General features: G+C 38.6%; 1 protein-coding gene across 10 annotated transcripts in view; it reads right to left on the bottom strand.

Moving 5' to 3' along the window:
- The window catches only part of CAMK2D (calcium/calmodulin dependent protein kinase II delta), a 163,581-nt gene that overhangs the window by 36,593 nt on the left and 108,138 nt on the right, over positions 1–18,850 (bottom strand). For all 10 annotated transcript variants that reach the window (XM_072861741.1, XM_072861739.1, XM_072861738.1 and 7 more), the window contains 6 exons: positions 14,435–14,537; positions 8,211–8,294; positions 7,088–7,182; positions 5,397–5,519; positions 4,264–4,347; positions 3,486–3,528 (listed from right to left, as the gene is read on the bottom strand). In XM_072861741.1, coding sequence (XP_072717842.1) covers positions 3,486–3,528; positions 4,264–4,347; positions 5,397–5,519; positions 7,088–7,182; positions 8,211–8,294; positions 14,435–14,537 — 532 coding nt within the window. The remainder of the gene's footprint in view (positions 1–3,485; positions 3,529–4,263; positions 4,348–5,396; positions 5,520–7,087; positions 7,183–8,210; positions 8,295–14,434; positions 14,538–18,850) is intronic.

The following is an 18,850-nucleotide window of genomic DNA, read 5'->3' as shown; positions in this document are numbered from 1 at the left end:
GGGATTTCCCACCATGACAGCATCAGTCACCTTGCGTGAAAGGTCAGGAAAGTTGCAACTAAGAAAGGAAGAACAATCTACTAGCGAAGCCGTGTTTTGGAGGAGTGCTTCCTAGGAGTTAATAATAACAAATAGTTGGCGCTGCTTCAACTTCTCATGAAGAAAACCTCGTATTTTCTGAATCATGTTGCACACCGATCAAATTTCTTCAAAGCGGTGGGGACTGTTGGGCACAATTTCCCTTGCCATAACGTTATCCATGTGTTAGGCTTTAAATTCCACCACTTAAAACTGGCACCAAGAACGGGGCCAAATCATTCCAAATTACTAAATCTGGAGGGCTAATGTGCAAAGCAGCACACCGCAGCTCTGAACCTGAAAACATTTACAGCAGAAATACACGCCGGGTGACCTACTAAATTCAAATAAACTATTCACTAAAGCGTAAATGCTTCATGAGTCACTGCCAAAAACTTGAAGAATAATAAATTACAAAGCAAGCCTAGCGTTTTTTGGTTTTGTTGTTGCTTATCACCCAGTCTTCCTATCAGAAAGTGTATCACGGCTTAGGTTGTAAGAAAGTGCTGTTCTATATAGGCTGTTTTGCCTATATAGAAGTAGGAAGCCTTTTTGAAAGGGAAATGCTGCAGCTAACAACCTGGCATAATCAAAGGAAGACAGTCCCGACATGGAGCTCCCATCATTGCCGGCATCCTTCTCTTTAAAACAACAACAAAAAAACCCCAATTAGACCTTGCAAGCCTAAGGTTGCTCAAACTACCTGAGGATATTGGAGTTATTGAGGATGTGGTTTAAACTTGAAGTTAATTTTTGTATTTGTGGCTTAGTCTCCGGCTCCATCTGCGTTAAGTGCTCATTTAGCTCTGGTTCAGAGTCCGGAAAATGTAAGATCACCTCGGAAACTGTACAGAAAGAACTGATGTCCATTATTGTGTTGTTTACATTAAAAAAACTGGAAAGTGAAGCCAGGTTCATGTTTATAATTTGATTATTATAGCAGCCCTCCAAATGCAGTTTATTAATTATGAACATCAGCCAACCCTACCATTAAAACTCTCACAAGGCCCATGATTTACAACTAAAATGAACAAGAATAAATCTGCCTGTATTATGCCACAGGACCACCGCATGTTTTTATTTACAGAAACATGTAAATTAATATTGAAAATAAATTGTTTTACATATATTTTTGAGATAGGATACATCCTGTTGCAATGTGTGCTTACAGGACGCAGTACAACATGGCCTTAGATTTTCCACTAGCACAAATATTGTGAGCACTCCATTAACTTCAGAAATTCATTTAGGGAAAGCGAAGAGGAGGAGCTATTTCTAAAACCTAAGGCCAAAAAACCCAGAAGTTCATTGCTTTCGAAGCCTCTTTTGTACCGTTAGCCCTTACAAAAAATGGGAAAACATAAATTAATTCTTATAGGCTGTTGTTCACAATAAACTAGGTCCTTTTGCTAAATTTGTGCATAAAACTTCTGAGTTCTTTGAATGCCTAACAAACATTACGTGTTATATGTAAACAATTCAATGAAAGCCAGTAAAATGAGGGCACCAAAAGCAATAACTACAAGTATTGTGTTTATGGCATCGCCAGCGTGTCCTTCGAAATGTGCCTAGTATGGATTATTATGCAGTATTTTATGTGATAGGACATATTCCATACTCAACTGCCTTTGTTGGTTTTGGCTTGGAATGTATTTTTAATAATATTTTGATGCATCTTTCTTTAAGCACAGATACTGCATACAAATCAAGTATTTAAAGAACTTGCAGTAGCAAAGCAATTAGCATATTCTAAATTAAGCCCACAATGAAAGATTTCTTGCAACTACAAGCAATAGCTATAAATAAAACCTAAGGCAGCGCTAATAGGCCAGAAAGCAGACTGAAAAGAAATGGTGTTGTGACAACATGGAGAAATTAAAGTGATTTAGGACAAACAGCAATTTTGATTAGAAGAGAAAAAAGATGTTCCTTTCACGTGCTGAGGGTCTTACCTCACAAGAAATACACATTCCACATAAAAGGAAGAAAGAAAAAGGAAAATAAAACACTTTTATAACCACATCGTTATGGACAAATGACCTTCAAAAGCATGCTTTGCAATGAAATGCAATTAATAAACAACTTGAAAGAATAAAATGTCGTCAAGGAAAAATATGGGTCATTATGGTGTAAAACAGATATGATAGGTGAAAAAAATCCAAAACAAAGCCAAAAACCCTGTTTGCTTTTCATGCTGAAACACTATTTTAAAATTACTTCAGCTTTTTTTGGTTCATGAAAGTTGAAATTGACCCTTACATATATAGATGGTGACAGTTATGAAAAGTGATGAGAAATGATATATTTGTTTGATATTTCATAATAATTCATTTTTACAAGATATGCAGCCTACAGCGTTCCCACCTTTAAAATGAATTGTCAGATACTGGCAATTCATTAAGCATTAACCCAATGTAATTTACATAAATGTAGTCTTCCGTGTTATAGGTGTGTACTAAATATAGGAACTTAAGTAAGAAAGAAATCGTATTTCAAGTACTATGCAAATTGAACAAGTCGTTCTTGCATTCATGATTATGTAATTTATTTTGGATGATTCAGTGCTTATTAGTATTCAAAACATGCCCAAAGCACTATCATGTTTTTGTCTGTAAATTAATTTACGTTACACTCCAACAGTTACATCACAGAGTAGGAGGATATGTAAGATTACCGATTTTTAAATTTGCCGTTCTTTTTCACTATTCACTTGAAATCTCAAATGGCAAAATGAAAAATTCAGCATAGCATCAACATTTTGGCAATACTACTGTTGAGGACAATTCTAACTCTACTAACAGCAAACTTATTTTAGCTTTTGCTATTAAAATTTGTTGAGTATAAAGATCAAAATCACTACAAAATTATATCATAAAGAGGAAACATCTCTTGTTATATCAAGCTAGGCATTAGAAGAGAAGGAAAAGAAGGACTCATTTTACTACGTTTCTTACTCCTTAGCAAAGCAATAAAAAATTAATGTGGTTTTGTTGTTCTTTTTTTTAACATAGGATGCAACAGAACCCTGGAATGACATTTCAGGTATATAAAAATAAGTGAGTTTTTAAATGTTGTTTGGTGCTACTTATGCATGTGGAGCTATACGCATGATTTTTGATTTTCCTCCACCAAAATAGACAGGAAAATACTGTCTGTCTTTTGATAGATAACACTAAAAAAGTAAAGAGAAGGAACTCACATTCTACTGAAAAATTACACTAACCGTCATCTACAAGAGATTCTATTTGGCCCAAATAGTTTAAATTCTCTTGTTTGCTTCTGCAAAGGAAACAACTTAAGATATACCATATTTAGATGCTTCTGTACTAATAAATCCTAATTAGATCTTAGTCATGACAGCCATCAAAACATACAGACCATATTAATCTGGAGCTCAATGAACATACCTGAGAAATTTCTGGTAGCCAGCATAGTTGTCAAAATGGCCCCCTGTGTACACATACATTTTCTCAAATTAGCATCACACTTGTGTAAAATTCTGAATGTGAACACGACACAACAAAAAGGAAAACACATGTGTAAATTACATCAATTACTAAATTAACCCTGAAAGAATGGATTGTCTGTGCATCACCTATCATACGTGATGCCGTGAGCGCATAAATTGTAATTTAATCTTAATTACACACCTGTCAGCAATCCTGATAATCTCAAATATTTACCAATCGTGAGTGCGTAATGCACAAACCATGAGTACTCACAGGCAAAGTAATTATCAGCAAAACACATAGCTGAATGTGAAATAGACTTTACTAATGTGCTTTGATTCTTTTTTAGGTAGGAAGAGGAGTTTATTTGTAATGTGCTAATTAGAAAAGTTCACATCTGCAAAGTTATCCTGTCTGGTCAGGAGAAAACAAAGGATAATCTAAAAGAATAACCTTAAGAATAACCTTAATTCTAAAAGAATAACCTGTTTTCCTAACAATTAGATGATTGTTATTATTTTGAATCCAACAAAATTATGCTATGTTCTATTCACTTTCATGAAAAGTTTAAGATCCTCATGCCAAAAGCTGATCATCTATCAAATAGTTCATTTAAGCATAATATTCCAGAAAAAAATTGCTTAGGGTCCATTTGTTTTACACATGGTACACAAGGCAACATTCTTTTATCTTTCCAAAATTAGCTACTCATCCTTGCAGAAGTTTTCATTCTTACCTTTAGTTTTCTTCTTGCATTGAATTTCTTCAAGCAATCTACAGTCTCTTGTCTGTGCATCATAGAGGCAACAGTAGAACGTTGCTAAGAGAAGAAGAAAAGAATCATTTTAACGCACCCAGCCAGACGTCTAGCATTTTATTTACTCTACAACATACATATTACAACCCACATGGTCCAAAACGTAGGCCTTTAATTTCTACCCTGTCTGACTATCCCTTTGTCCAGGTTTCTACACATTTGGGAAATTTCCAAATCAACAAAACCAAGGTCTCATTTTACTCAGCCTTCTCCATGCGCAAAGTCCTCTTGAAAGAAACAGGGACTAAGAAAAACACAAAGTCTTAGAACTTGGGTTACTCAGTAGAAACACAATCGAAGTAATACACTGAATTATGGTTTTGGAAAATATGTTTTAAAACAAGAAGGAAACTTTTCTTTAGCATTAGTGATATTAGGTGAGGTACAGCAGCAGGAAATATTTCAGAGAAAATTCAGTGGTACCCGCATTTTCCCTGTAACTCAACTTTTTATTTGCACCACGATTTTAAAGGCAAGATAGTGCAGCCTACTGGAATGAATAAAGAGTTGGGAACCAGCTATACGTCTCACTGTGACTTTCAAAGTACCAGCCCAGACGACCTGCAAAGTCAAAGTGTAGAATGTACTGAGAATTGGAAAATAGTCCTGGATCCAGTAACAGACAGGCAGCCTCTGCTACCTGCAAACTGACTTTTAAAAAGTCCCTTAATTCCCTGCCTTTACATTTCATGCTTATCATAATGGTTATAGGGAAATGAAGATGTAAAGCATTATCTAACTCAAAGTTACTTTCTTGTACTTTTTTTTTCTCTGAGAATTTAAAATAATGCTCTAATTTTGGCAGTGAACTTCTGCACCACAAAGTCAAGGCAAAGGAGTTCATTTCTGCAAAAATCTTATCCCAGGCCGAGACCTCGATAAATGACACTATTGACTGTATCTGTATAATTACAATTTTACACTCCCCTAGTTACATAGCTGCATGAGTAAGGACAAAAATTATCCTCTAAACACCTTCACTGTATGCTGAAGTAAACCACAAGCTGATTTGTCTGCCAAATGATGCTATTAAATCTGTGGAAATTACTTACGCAGATCCATGGATGCTTTAGTGCTTCTGATGCTGTGATACGTTTTGCTGGGTTGATGGTAAGCATTTTGTTGATAAGGTCTTTTGCTTCGGGAGTCACTGTATCCCATTCTGGTGAGGGAAACTTAAGAAAAAAATACATATGGGTATATTACTTTGTACAATCTTTACACGGTTTTACCTAAGGATTTTTATCGATACTGTTTCTGTAACATTAATTGCTAGTACAACTGATCAGTTTTAAGGAAAAAAATGCAGTTGGCTACAATTACAAAAGTTTGAATTAGGCAGTTTTGTAAATAATGTTTTTCCTCCTTTACTATTTTGACCTTTTAGTTATTTGGTTCAAATGCACAGCATTTCTATATTTACAAGTAACATGATGCCAGTTGAAATTCATAGCATAAAATAACAATGGCAGACAGAATTACAAATTCCAAACATCTGAGAGGCATATGGTCATACAGCACTTAATACAGTCCTAGTTTCTCTTTTAATAAAGACAAAAATGTTAAGCACTGTTATTCAAACTCCTTGTTTGCTTTCTTTCAACGTAAATCTTAATGCTAACTGTATAGTTATGGTATATAAATCTAACTAGTTAGGAATTTAACACCTCCCTGCCCAGCAAAATATGTATACATGCACTCAAAGTGTCTGCTCAAATGTAAATGGAATGAAAAAAACCCCATGTCTTAAACTGCTTTTGTGACCAGACCTTAACCTTGAGGATTTTGTGTTTTCCACTATTAAAAATATTTATTCTTAGACAATAGGAATTTGATATTACCTAGGCACAGTACGTCACAAGTATGTATTACATATGTACAATGCAGATGCATAGTTCAGCCTCTGCACTTCCGCATTTCTTGCCCGCTCAGCTGAAATCGTAATTCCCCAGTGTCACCCTGTTTGTTACTGCATGATTACTTGTTCACTGGGAAGAAGACTTGGCAGACCCTAAGTTTATTTTCACTAAAAGACCATAGCATAACAAGTCCCTTTTCAGTCATCACTGTCCAGGACTGGATTCAAATAAGAGCTTAAAAATTATACAGTTCTGTCTTTTCCTCTTCCTCATTCACAAATTACTTAAATCTGAGGACCAACAGCCTTCTGTCTGTTTAATATGATATAAACAGATGATGCTGCAAAATTCATAATGTCACCAAATCATCAGTTCTTACTTTCCAACAGTGGTAATGCTTTTTGTTGGAATACACATAGTGAATGAAACTATTCCTTTTGAAAAGCTCTACAGCAGCTTGTATTTCCAAAAGTGGGCAATACAACAGCATCAAGGTGTATATTTGGGAAGCTTAAGACTTCTTAAAAACAATTTAGAATAACTGATTGGTTGAAGTGATAAACCACAAGGAAAAACACAGGCTCTTGGGGGTTCACAGAGGTCTGAGCAGGCTTCTCAGGATAACGTAAGCTTGCATGATTTATACAAGGACCAGACAATGAAAGCTCGGAGCCATAGGGAAATCAGATTTAAATTAGCATAGGATGTCCCAATCCCAATATGGTTCATGTTACTAAAGCGACATTTACTATACTGAGTGGCTCATAAAGATAACCGATTAAAAAAAAATTCAGGAAATAATTCTAATTTCACTTCTCACTCTAGAAAACTCCTCTTTAGAGGTACATTTATAAATAACTGAATAGACAGAGTATGGTACATACATCGTAAGCACCAGCCTTGATCTGCTGGTAAAGCCTGTGCTGGTCTTCATCCCAGAAAGGAGGATATCCCACCAGGAGGATATACAGAATGACACCTGTGGAAAAGTCACAGTAGTATTAAGTGATTTCAAGAAACAAACCCCAGAAATTCATTTCGCACCTGACAACCATGTAAAACAAATGGCTTAACAGTATTATCCCAGCTACTAAAAAATACTGCTTATTCATACTGGAGAAAGTAGTAAATGTAGGGTTCACAAGATAACCTCCTGTGCAGAGCGTGGGCAGTAATGAGTATCTGACACAACACCAGATCAGGAACGCTGAAAATGTCTCGCTAGCTGGAGAAATAATTTTCAATGACCACGGACGTGCTAGGAAAATAAATTTTTTACCTCTGGTTTTATCATGGCTTGCACTGGTGTCTGTAAGATTGCGTTTTAACCAATCTCATGCAAAGAAAATTTGGGCAAGTCAATTTGTCTGTATAAATATATGGTCAGTAGGAAATGAAGAAGTCCATCTGCTAGTCTTACAGAGATGATTCACTATGACTAAAGAAAAGTGCTGTCATAAATACACGCAAATAAGTGTGGGTAGAAGTAAAATAAGGAAACCACCAGTTGTTCTCAGCTAGGTAGCTGCCACTTGCCAGTACCTTAAACTGCACTGTTTCAAGAACCGCATGATAAAGTAATTGCTCTGGACTCCAGTTCACAAAACATTTAGTTTCACAGTTTAAAACTACAGTTCTAGTATATTGGTCAGATCAGATTTTACGGCTGCTTGTGAACCAAAACTAAGGCCCAGCTCACGGTACGTATTGTTATGTTTTTTAACTAGTTAGGCATCATGTGCCTGCAGCTATTTTTTTGATAGTTTATGAAAGCGTGTTGTGTAGACATGGCCAAGAATGCCATGATAACACACCTTCAGAAATAATTAAAAAAAAAATGAAGCTGGTAGAGTAACAAAAAATCCAATGACCTCTTCTAAAAATTAATATTGAATTTTACTAAGCACATATTATCTGATGCAGAATATAATGTATGCTGGGCATCACCTCCCTCCCTCAAAATACTTTGCGGTGGACTGAATATCATCTTTCAGAATAATTTCTTACCACATGCCCACATATCCACAGGTTTTCCATAAGGATCTTTTCGTAACACCTCTGGAGAAAGGTATCCTGGAGTACCAGCAAAGCCTGTCAAAAGGCAAGGCAACTATTCTCAAAAGCTCTGCAAAAATCAAGCGATTCCCATCTCAGCGCGCAAGACACAGGACATTATTTCCCAAGCCACTGACCACTAACTGCTTCATTTTGAACTTTTCTTTTTATGGTGAATCACCTAGAAGTAACAATAATGGGAACGCTTATGCAGACTTGGCACATCCCCTTCTGCCACCACATCTGGTAGAGTCGAGAGGACAGCAAAAAGCCGGCTGGTTACCCATCTACACTAGCACTCCAGATTCAACAGTGGTGTCAAGGATCTGGTGACGGTGCAACAGGGGAAGGTTTCCAGAAAGATTACAAGATAGCTGATGAAATTTCATGCACGACTTCTGCATGTAGCGAGATATCCAGTAGTGAGGTGCAAATACATCTGGCTCAGGGTCAAGGTCAAAAAAGTTAGCAGAGGAGGAGGAGTGTGGGAAACATTATCTGAGCGAGCACCTTGCAGATACAGAAAGACAGAAAATGTACACCACGCATGCCAAAGACTTTTTTTTTTTTAATCGTTAGCCTAATTCAGTCTGTTTTAAAATAGCCCCAAACTATAAAATTAAGACTGTAAACATGACTTGCATGGGATTTCTGGGAGTCCATCAGCTGTCAGCTGTGAAGACTGTTACCGCACACAGAGTATTTCCACTGACATTTATGGGGAACTAATTAACAAAACAGAGGGGCAGCTAAGCTACAGTATCGGAACTACAAGGAGCATTTAAAGAGCCCTATTCAGTCTTACGGGAGGGCAGATTTCTGAGTAAACAACACGTAGGGCTAGATCTAAGAAAAGCTCATGTATGGGGAGATCTCTCATTTAGAAGAAAAAAAAGAAAGTAAAAACACTGTTCCAATTTCTTCACACAGAAGTGGAAACTCAATTCAGCCAGTGCCAGATGGTGGCAAATTAAATGTTCAGAGATGTTCAGGATTAGCTTTCACAAGAGCACAACTGGCTATTACTCAGTATGAAGACCACCAGCTTAGGGCTCAGCCGTCGTACAGCCTTTGCTATTTGTATTTCACACAGCTACTTCTAATACCGTCTTTCCACTGTAAAACTCATTTTTGTGAAGTCATTCCACTCTTGGAAACCTCCTTACAAAAGTTCACAAAAAGCACCTCTGAGATAATCTAGCCTTTAAAATGTCTATGTTCTTCCTTTTTATTCATTGCCAGCAGCACTGCTTTCTCTTAGGAGAAATGCAAAATGTGGGTATAAATGTAGACTTTTCTTAGGACACTGTAGTTGATAAAAACTTAATGACCAGTAACATTCTGTACCATTTCAGTTAGTATGTCTGTTCTTCCAAGCATCTTTGCCTAAAATAAATGCTTGGGAATTCTTGAAAGGTGAGAATTTGGTGGCTTTCATGAAGGACCACGTCATGTCTGAAATACCACACCGGATTCCACAAAACTTATGAGAGACGGTGATAATGTATAAAGCTTACAGCTACAGAAAACGGAAGCCTTTGCCCTGCAGCCAGCAATCATTTTAGGGTGGGAGGAGGAAATGAAGGAACACATTCTGTATATTCTACTGAGAATATAGTTAAAATATTTTCATGACAAATAAGCTTGTTTTGTGCAGTCTCCTGATATGAGAGCTATGAATTGTTAGAGTGTACTATCATACAGGAAACACATCTTAAGCGCCTTTAAGAAGCTGAAAAATATATGTTCTAAGTAGCTTTAAATAGAGTGATGTTTCGTATCTCTTCTTGGCTGTAGTGCTCTACATTAACGTTTTTCTTCATTTTAAAGGGGAAGTAAAGTCTTCTTGACTTTCAAACTTGCCACAGCTTCATAAACATTACTGTGCACCACTTGAAAATAAACTTAAAGGCAAAAATAAATATAGTACTTAGCTAACTTCGTCTCTTGATGAAGATACAGAATGGGTCGAAACAGAAATAATTGGTATGGTTTTAGTACATATTCTGAAGTTGTGTAAAGCAGCAAACACATAGTACCAGTCATGATTTCAGTGAAAAAGAAAAAACGTCCTGAAATTCTTAACTGTTAATTTACCAGGTAATTCTATACCTGGTCAGAGGGATCCCAATACGAGTGTGTACTTTTAAGAAAACTATTGCTAATAGTAGTAATTACTTTAGCTAAAACAACTCGCAAAGCTGGAAACTGATTGTGACTGTACAGTGTCTAGAAAAGACTGCATCACCTTGTACTCCTGTCATCGTATGATTTAAAGAAGTATCCAGAGGCCCAAGACAAATGCAGCGCTTTGTTGAGTTCAGTTGGTGCACGGGTACACGAGATGGCATGTTACTCAGCCTAAATAGCTTATAGTCTCAAAACCCTCTTACGCAAAGATTACATACATACTTGACTTCATAAATGGTGAGCATGTCTTGAGTCAAACCTGGCTTGAAGGTTTACTATAATCCCACAATATAAACTTAAATTAACATAGCGAGATGTATCTTAAACACACAGCAGAAGAGATGACTGCTCTAAGATCTGCCCTACGCCTTCATCACCTCCCTGCTAGACTTACGGCCTCTTAGCACCGCTCATGCAAGATTCCAAAATAATATGGCAGAACAAACCATGTTAGTTTAAACAGTGCAAGTTGTACATCTTTGCTACCGTACCTCCCTTTGACTCAAGAATAAAAATTCAAACGAGCAGTCTGGTGAGAAGATACGGAGAAGGTGGCAGCAAGGGGCAAGAGCAAGCAGCTCAGAGTAAGTACGGGGCAGTAGCCACCTCTTCCCGCACAGCTGGATCCAAAAGACTAACTGTATACAGCCTAAATTTAACGCGACTACCAAACTAATTCAGTGAAGCTACTGACTTAATCTAAGATGAGATGCAACTAGGACTAAATCTAGCTACCAGTGAGTTAACTGCGGTCCTTCCACTGACTTCAGCGAGGGGCAGTGAGTCACCTGCCCGGGTGAGCGGGTGAGTCAGTGGAGCTTGCCTGACGCCTTGCCAGTACATTAAACACCTGCTAGCAGGGTGGGGTGTTTCAACATCTTCTACAAACAGGCAAGGAACAGGTTTGTTTTACAAACATGCAAACCAGGAAAGTATTCGGTTGTATCCAAACACCCAGATCTAGCCAGTTTCCTGCTGAGGCATAGCCATGGTTTAAGCAGAAAAGTGACCATCACACCACAGGACTACACTCAAAAAAAAAGAGGAGGGGGAGGAAAAAATTTTTAAAAAGGACAAAAAATAAAAAAAGAAAAAAGAAAAAAGAAAAAAGAAAAAAGAAAAAAAGAAAAAAGAAAAAAAGAAAAAAGAAAAAAAGAAAAAAGAGAAACATACTGATGCAGAGCTATAATTAGAATCACAGCACACCATGAGTCACTAAGTGCTGCAGAATCCAGTGGAAAGCAGAAAAATCTTCTGGAAGGAAGCAAGAAAAAGTTCAAAACGTCAAGCACATCAGAGTTCATGTTTTGCCTTGTTAAAGCAGTCATAAGACGACAAAGGAAGGCACTCAGACCATTACTGAAGGTTTTGCAGAGGAAGTTCCAGAAAAGGTACAGAACCCACTAGCCTTATGAATACCACGAATTAAAAATAAAAAAGACCCACATTAGACTACTTTCTATTATCTTGCTGCCAGCTTACCTCTTCCTCATGTACATATTTTGAAGACCTTCTGTTCAATCTCCTTTCTACCAAGTTCAGCATGGCAGTCCTTATGATGCTACGAGTCTAAACCAAGCACTTAACAAGAACCAAATGACCAAAAAATAAAGTGCAAGATTTTGCAGGGAATTGCAACCTCCTGTGCATCATCTGCATCCGTACAGATGTACCATCTAGAGAAAATATCCCTGAAGTCAAGTTCATTCTGCTGATTTTTTTCTTGAGATGCTTCCTGTTTACCAGATGTTTTTGTCGTTATAACAAATCACTTGTGTTTTGTCTTATTTCTATTCCACTCCTTTTGTACTGGTCTATTTGTTAATGTGCAAGAGCAATCTCCTCTGTCTTCTGTGGATTACTGAAATCCATTTATATAAAGGCTGGGATTTAAAACAACAGGCTAGCTTATAAAGCTACCAGCATATGTCCAACGGTACTGGCTCTGCATCCACATGTAGTTATAACCCAAATTTCAAACACTCAGTCTTTCAACCCACTGCCTGAACAAAATCCTTTGTGCTTTTAGTCTAGGCTTTGACAGCAAGCTCACAATCACTTTGTTCAATTTTAAACTGCACTTTCTAGTTCCTCTAAGTGAGAATAGGTAGCTGCTATAAATATTTTATTCTGTATTTTTTCCTCCTGGGATTTACAATACATTTTGTCCTGTGCTTCACATCTGTTCAAAGAGGGTGCTACGCAAGATAGACGCATCACATTTGTACATGTCCTATTATTTAAAATGACCAGTATTAAATCTTTTCCACTAGTTTCCTTTGGGCATCTGTTAACGGTAACAAACAACCTGCAATCAGCAATTTTTTTAAATTAACAAAAAAAAAAAAGGAATAGTTTAGTGGAACTGGAGAGAAGTGCATAATATTCAACTCACTACCCCCCATCCTCTTCTCACAACCTGAAGTGGAGCGCTGTACAGGACACGTAAGATCCACTGCAGGTATCGATTCTGGAGACCTGGTTTACACCGTCAATTGCCACCTTTAGGAGGGCAGACACCCTCCCTTTCCAACATTTCATGAGCAGGTCTGAAGCACAGAATGTGCTTCAGACAGCAGAAGATCTGCTGGTCACACGCACACACGGAGTTTGCTTCCACATTCCCATACATCTTTGTCACCTTCACCATCAAGCACGCACACTCTTCATCCCTTCCAGATGAAGAGAATGTTTTCAAAATCACTAAAGTGGCTAAGAAACTCTAGTCCCAACTTCTGAAGACTTTTGTAAGCTGTGGATAGACAACCCTTTCCAAACTATTGTGCAAGGTTCCAGATGTTTTTAACTACCCTTTACCTCCCTGGGTTTATGCTCTCCATGATCTACTACGTGAGTTGCTTACATATTAATGACTGTACATTTTTAATAAGCCAGCTTACTTTGACCTCAGTGGGTCAAAGAACAGTTTTAGGGACAGTTTTACTTGCAGATGTGAAGGGGCAGTCACCTCTAGGACAGCAATATAAACAGCTGGGACAGGTAACTTGTACTGTCACAGCAACATCTGGATGTGGATGACTGTCTGCAGTCTCAGGTACTCAACCCCCTTTTTCTTCTTCCTTCAAGTCACAGTCCAAAGTGCTTCAGAATAAAATTTTCAGGTATTTCCAGCTGATGGACAACTGTTCAGACGAAATGTTTTGATGTCAGCGAGGTACACTCAGCAGTATTAACCTACAGTTTTACTCCTCAGTCACCCGAGCACCTCTGACTGGAAACCACCCATCTCCCTCCCAGGCTCTACACCCGTATTTCCTTCCTGTAGGTACACAAGGGAAAGCGGGGGAGAAGGGGCTTGCCTGCACCTACATCTCAGTCAAACTTACAGGCTGACAAAAGCTAGGACAAGCCAGGAATCAGGAAACCTAAGCTGCAGGATCAAGAAAGTCAATGGCACTTAGACTACATGCAAAAGGGACGTTTGTAAAGCTACATTTACTAGAAGCATGAACTTAAAAATCCTCTCCCTCCATCCTACCCCGTACTGGTACTGCTGTGCTGGCAAAATCCCCAGTATGAACACAGTTGTGCCAACAGAAGAGACCTTTGCCACTTTACGTCGTTTGGTAAGGTGATCCACCTTTGCTAGTGAAGAGGAGGCTATGAGGCAGAGCCACTTCTTGCCTAAGCGAGCTCTGAGATCTGGAGACGTAGCCACAGGTCACTTTGATGTTGGGGGATTTTTGTTTGTGGGTTTTTTTTTTCTTTTGTTCTTTCTAAACAAGTAAGGTCTGCTGCCAAGCTCTGTTTAATTCGGTGAGAATTGAAGAGAACATTCTTCCTGGAGAAAAAGGTCTAAAGTGTAGTCAGCTGTAGAGACTGAACTATGAACAAAATATCCCTTAGAGCTACGTATCCCGTAGTCGCACGGCTGCAGGTTTTACACTAGGGTGAGCGTTGGGCGGTTTGGGAGGCTTAATGGCGACGCTGACTAAATGGTGAGGAGAAAAAAAAAAATTACTTACCAAACCAAGCCTGTTGCTCTCCTTGGACTTCTATAGCCAATCCAAAGTCCGCCAGTTTTACTGCAGCTCCCTTGGATTTGCTAGCTAAAAGTAAGTTCTCAGGCTTTATTCAGAGAGAGAAAAAAATTAAGATGAAAAGATAAGTAAATATATTTTAGACAGGTTTTCACTTTTTCTTTTAGTTATGGTAGTCTGGAAAAGAACAAATACTTAGAGGAGTGAAAAAGAGAAAAAACCCATGCGCTTTCTCCATGAAATTGCAAAAATTGCACTTTCCATTCCTACTTGGAAAGAACCACCAGGCCTGTAAACAGCCTTCCTGATCCCGTGACAGCAAGGCTAAGGACAGCGTGCAGATCTACTGGAGAAGGAGGTCGGCCAGAATGGCCGTATGGAACTGCGACACCTTTTTGCGTGCCAGGACAATTCAGAGACTCCTAAGAGCTCGCTAGCAGGAAAAATGCTGCAGAAAAACCCCAAAAGACACGTATTCTTTGATTACTAGTCTAACCTACGCAGTTTGCAGGATTAGGCATCTATAACTGTCAAACATAAGTATGTTTTGCATGACAGCTTAACAATAACAGATATATTATTATATTTGTATTTAGAGGGCAGGTGTATTTACATTGCAAATCTTTCAGCAAAAACAGCATGCCCACATTTGCGCTTGCAGAGAACCTGTTACGAATAACAATCTATGCTTGCAAAAGTTCCCGCTTTGCGTTTTTTTTAAGGTATGTTGGTCACATCTGAAATCAAATGCTACAGTACACTCGCACAATTAAAAGTAAAGGATTTGAACATAATGGTGTTCATTCAACTGTTCATAATGCATCCTTTTAACTTCATTTAGCAAATACATCAAATGCAAATTGTCCAAATAACTTTATTCTATGAACCTTAACTTTATCTTTTAAAAAATAACTTACAAAATACTGTAGAATTCAACAGATTTTTTCAGAGAACTGTGACCTCTATAGTACTTTCTTGCCATTTCTTTCTTTTTTATCTCCATGATTTTTAAAGAAGGTTTTGTTCTACATTTACATAATGACAAAACCTCACTTTCAAGGGTATTGCCGTGACTCTCCCAGAAGCATTTTTTGTAGCGATCTATCACAAGGGAATTCACTACATCCACTCTGGCACTGGGGACCCAATCCTGCAAACTCTTAAACACCTATTTCATTTTAAACCCAGCAGCACTCCTATAGGCTTCCAAGGGACTATTTATGTGATTACAGTTAATCCCATGCAGGTACTGAGCCTGGAAACAATTAAGATCATAAGCTTCTTTCAGCAAAGGCTATCTTTAATACATCTGTCAAGTATGCAGCAAAATATGCTCGAGCCTAATTAAGACCTCAACCACTGTGATACTTCTGTTAATTAACACAACTGGCCCTGACAAGCTCTTTAGTCTAAAGGTGGTTTTTTCCCTCTCACCAAACTGTAAAGGGACATTTTTTTAGCAATGTACAAACACCATTCCCTCACTCGTCCCTTTGTTGCTACGTCATACAAAAGACAGTATTACAAACCTTTCATCAATAGTTACTTGATGAATCTCCTGTTTCCACATTTTTAAAAATTAAGGTCTCTCAGAATAAAATATAATCTTTATGTTCACTTACTTTATCATTAACCACTTCAACTACCTTATATCAAACACTGACGGAATAGCTGAGGGCTCTTCTCTAGGTTCATCAACGCTGATTTAAGCAATGTCACGCTGCTTGTCATTTAACTACACTAATTTCAACATATAGTCACGTAGTTCTGGAAGGTTTCCTATCGGAGTGAGAGAAGTTTACAGTAATTACTTCCTGGAATGCACTTCTTATATAAACCTCGTACAGCAACGGATGATCCTATTTGGTTGTGACCTTCTTGGCTGAAACGCAAGCGCTAACCTACCAAGCGCATACCACTTCGCAAAACGTGATTCCATTCAAAATAGTAGTTTTGTGTTCGCTGCTGCTGGGTTTTTTTTTTCCCCCTTTAGGATTTTTTTTTTAATTTAAATTCCATTACGTGTCTTTACCCTGCCAATCCAAGTGCTCTGCCGAAATACCGTTGTCATAGGTGAGTACGTTTCAACAGAAGCCGAAGCAGATTTCCTGATTTACTCCTACGCCAAAGACAACAGCCTTTAGGGCGACGTTGTGTGGGACTATGTGCTTAAACAACATGCAGCTGTCACTTCAGGATGACGAGACGCATACTAGCTAATTATCATGCATGAACTCAGAATGACTGCAATTACTTGGAAAACATTAACAGCCCGGCGCGGGCCACTCAGGACTCCTACTTTGGATTCAATAGTGTCACCCTGTGTGACCGGTAGACTGGCTGCAGTCAAGCATGTAGAATGGCAGTCTTAACTGCTAAAATTACTTACAAATAAATTAACATGATTTGTGCCTTATTTTGTCCAAAGGTCTTTAATTCTTAGAGATCAAGTACTTACGCCTCTGTGTATTTTTCCTTGAATATAACCAGAGCATCTGCTTTTTTGTTTGTTTGTTTGTTTTTAATTTAACTTCAACGGGGAATGCAAGAGGGTCATAATCATAGAGTTCCACAAAAGCAGCAATGCTGCTGACTGCCAAGAACTCCAGTTCCTACACGGAAGAGCACTTTTACCATCTGTTAAAGACAGACTACCACTAACGTTAATTTTTTCTGGATCCAGGATCCACCACCATTCTGACCTACACCAAGGATTACAAACAGAGCAGCCACAAGCGCTTCTGCAGGTCGTAAGAGGCTGCCAAAGCTCCTCTCTGTTTGCTACTAAATGATGCTAAAAGGAAAGTTAAATAAAACGAGATTGTCCCGAATCTCCTCCTCTTGTTGCCCTCCCCACCCCCAAACATGCCATCAAATTGTGGTCTGAGTTATCGGAAAAAAAATCCCTCAAGTTTTGCAGTTTAAGGATCCATGCCAGGCCATAACCATCTTCTACTCCTCTTGTAGCTCTGGTCTTGGGCCTCGGCATCTTCTTTTCGGTACAGAGAGTTCTGCTGGGATTTCACCACAGTCTTTCATTTCACTCTCTGTTTTTTTTCTTTTGCCACAAAGCAGTAACTGAAGAAGGATGGTTTTCTGCTTCCTGAAGTTTTCACTTTCAGAAATGAAACTGGGTACTACAGCTTGGCAGAAACATTTTTTCTCACACTGTTTTTCCAATTCATCCTGGATTTGCCAGAGTAAGAAATCCACACATGGTTTGGAGCAGGGAACAGCCGGATTTAATGCATTTCCAAAGAAAAAGTTATTTTGTGCGAATGTATGAAAAGTACTAGAAAGTATTCCTTATTCTGTCAGCTTGCATGGCTACGATCCTTTTTTTCGATTTCTTTTCATGCTAGAAGCATAGTACTGCATGTACGGTGAGGACAGGAATCGCTGGAGCAGCTGGACAAATTTGACAGCCTTTCATTTAAACTTGTTCCATGTTATCCGGCTGCCATGTAAGATTTATGGATTGGATAGAGACTTCTCAGTCTCCTGTTGTACAACCGTGACACAGGAAAATCCAAAAGGGGTAGAGAATTTTGTGTGCGTGTCTTTGAAATCCATCACGCTCTCCGTGCTTTCAGAGCGTAACCCTTTATGTTCCTATCCGACAACAAAGGGACTTTATAAATTCAGACAATGACTGTAACAGTTGTTTATCTGGGAGCGAAGGATGGCAAGAAAGATGACGGAGTTCTGATTCCAACATTATTGCTAATGAGAACCCCTAGAAAACTCCTATCCTGGGAGGAAATTCCTGCTCCCCATAACTCATGCAGAAAGGAAAATAAGAGACAAAGAAGCTGTGCCAGAAGGAATTAGCCTGTTTCACTGCCTTAGCCCACATGCATTTTTTCTCTGCCTTTGTAAAGGATCTGGTATTTCAGACAGTGCACTTCCATTTGATTTCAAAATAAACAGTCGTCTTTTACTTGAGGATCTTGAAGCCCAAGTGCCCAGATTAAGTCCTCTCCCTTACCCACAAGGCTAGTTTACTACCGGCTTTGAGACAGACTTGTCTCTCTGAGCTTCCCAGTAACAGAAAATGATCTTCACTTGTTCCTTTCCACTCCAACACGCTTTAAACGCAGAGAGTGTTTCTGCAGCGGACGTCTCCAGCCATTTGGATATGTACACAGTTAAGAAAGAGGTAACGCTCTTCTCAAGACAGGGGTTTTCTTTCTGGAGCTTCTATCCCCACGCTACCGTTCGTCCGGAAGGAGCTCCCCTCCTCAGGTGATCATGGTGAGAACTCTGTAGAAATTCCCGCTTTCTAAAGATGCTCCGTAGCCCAGTCATCATCTGGAGGAGAGAGAGGTCTTTGTGCCAGCAATCTCGTAGCAGCTGGCCCTTCGTCACCAAAACGCGTGGCGTGCAAACGCTAGCGTGCTT

The sequence above is a fragment of the Ciconia boyciana genome, chromosome 5 (assembly GCF_034638445.1).
Source record: "Ciconia boyciana chromosome 5, ASM3463844v1, whole genome shotgun sequence".
Lineage (NCBI taxonomy): Eukaryota > Metazoa > Chordata > Aves > Ciconiiformes > Ciconiidae > Ciconia > Ciconia boyciana.
This window is presented reverse-complemented; position numbering and strand designations above follow the sequence as displayed.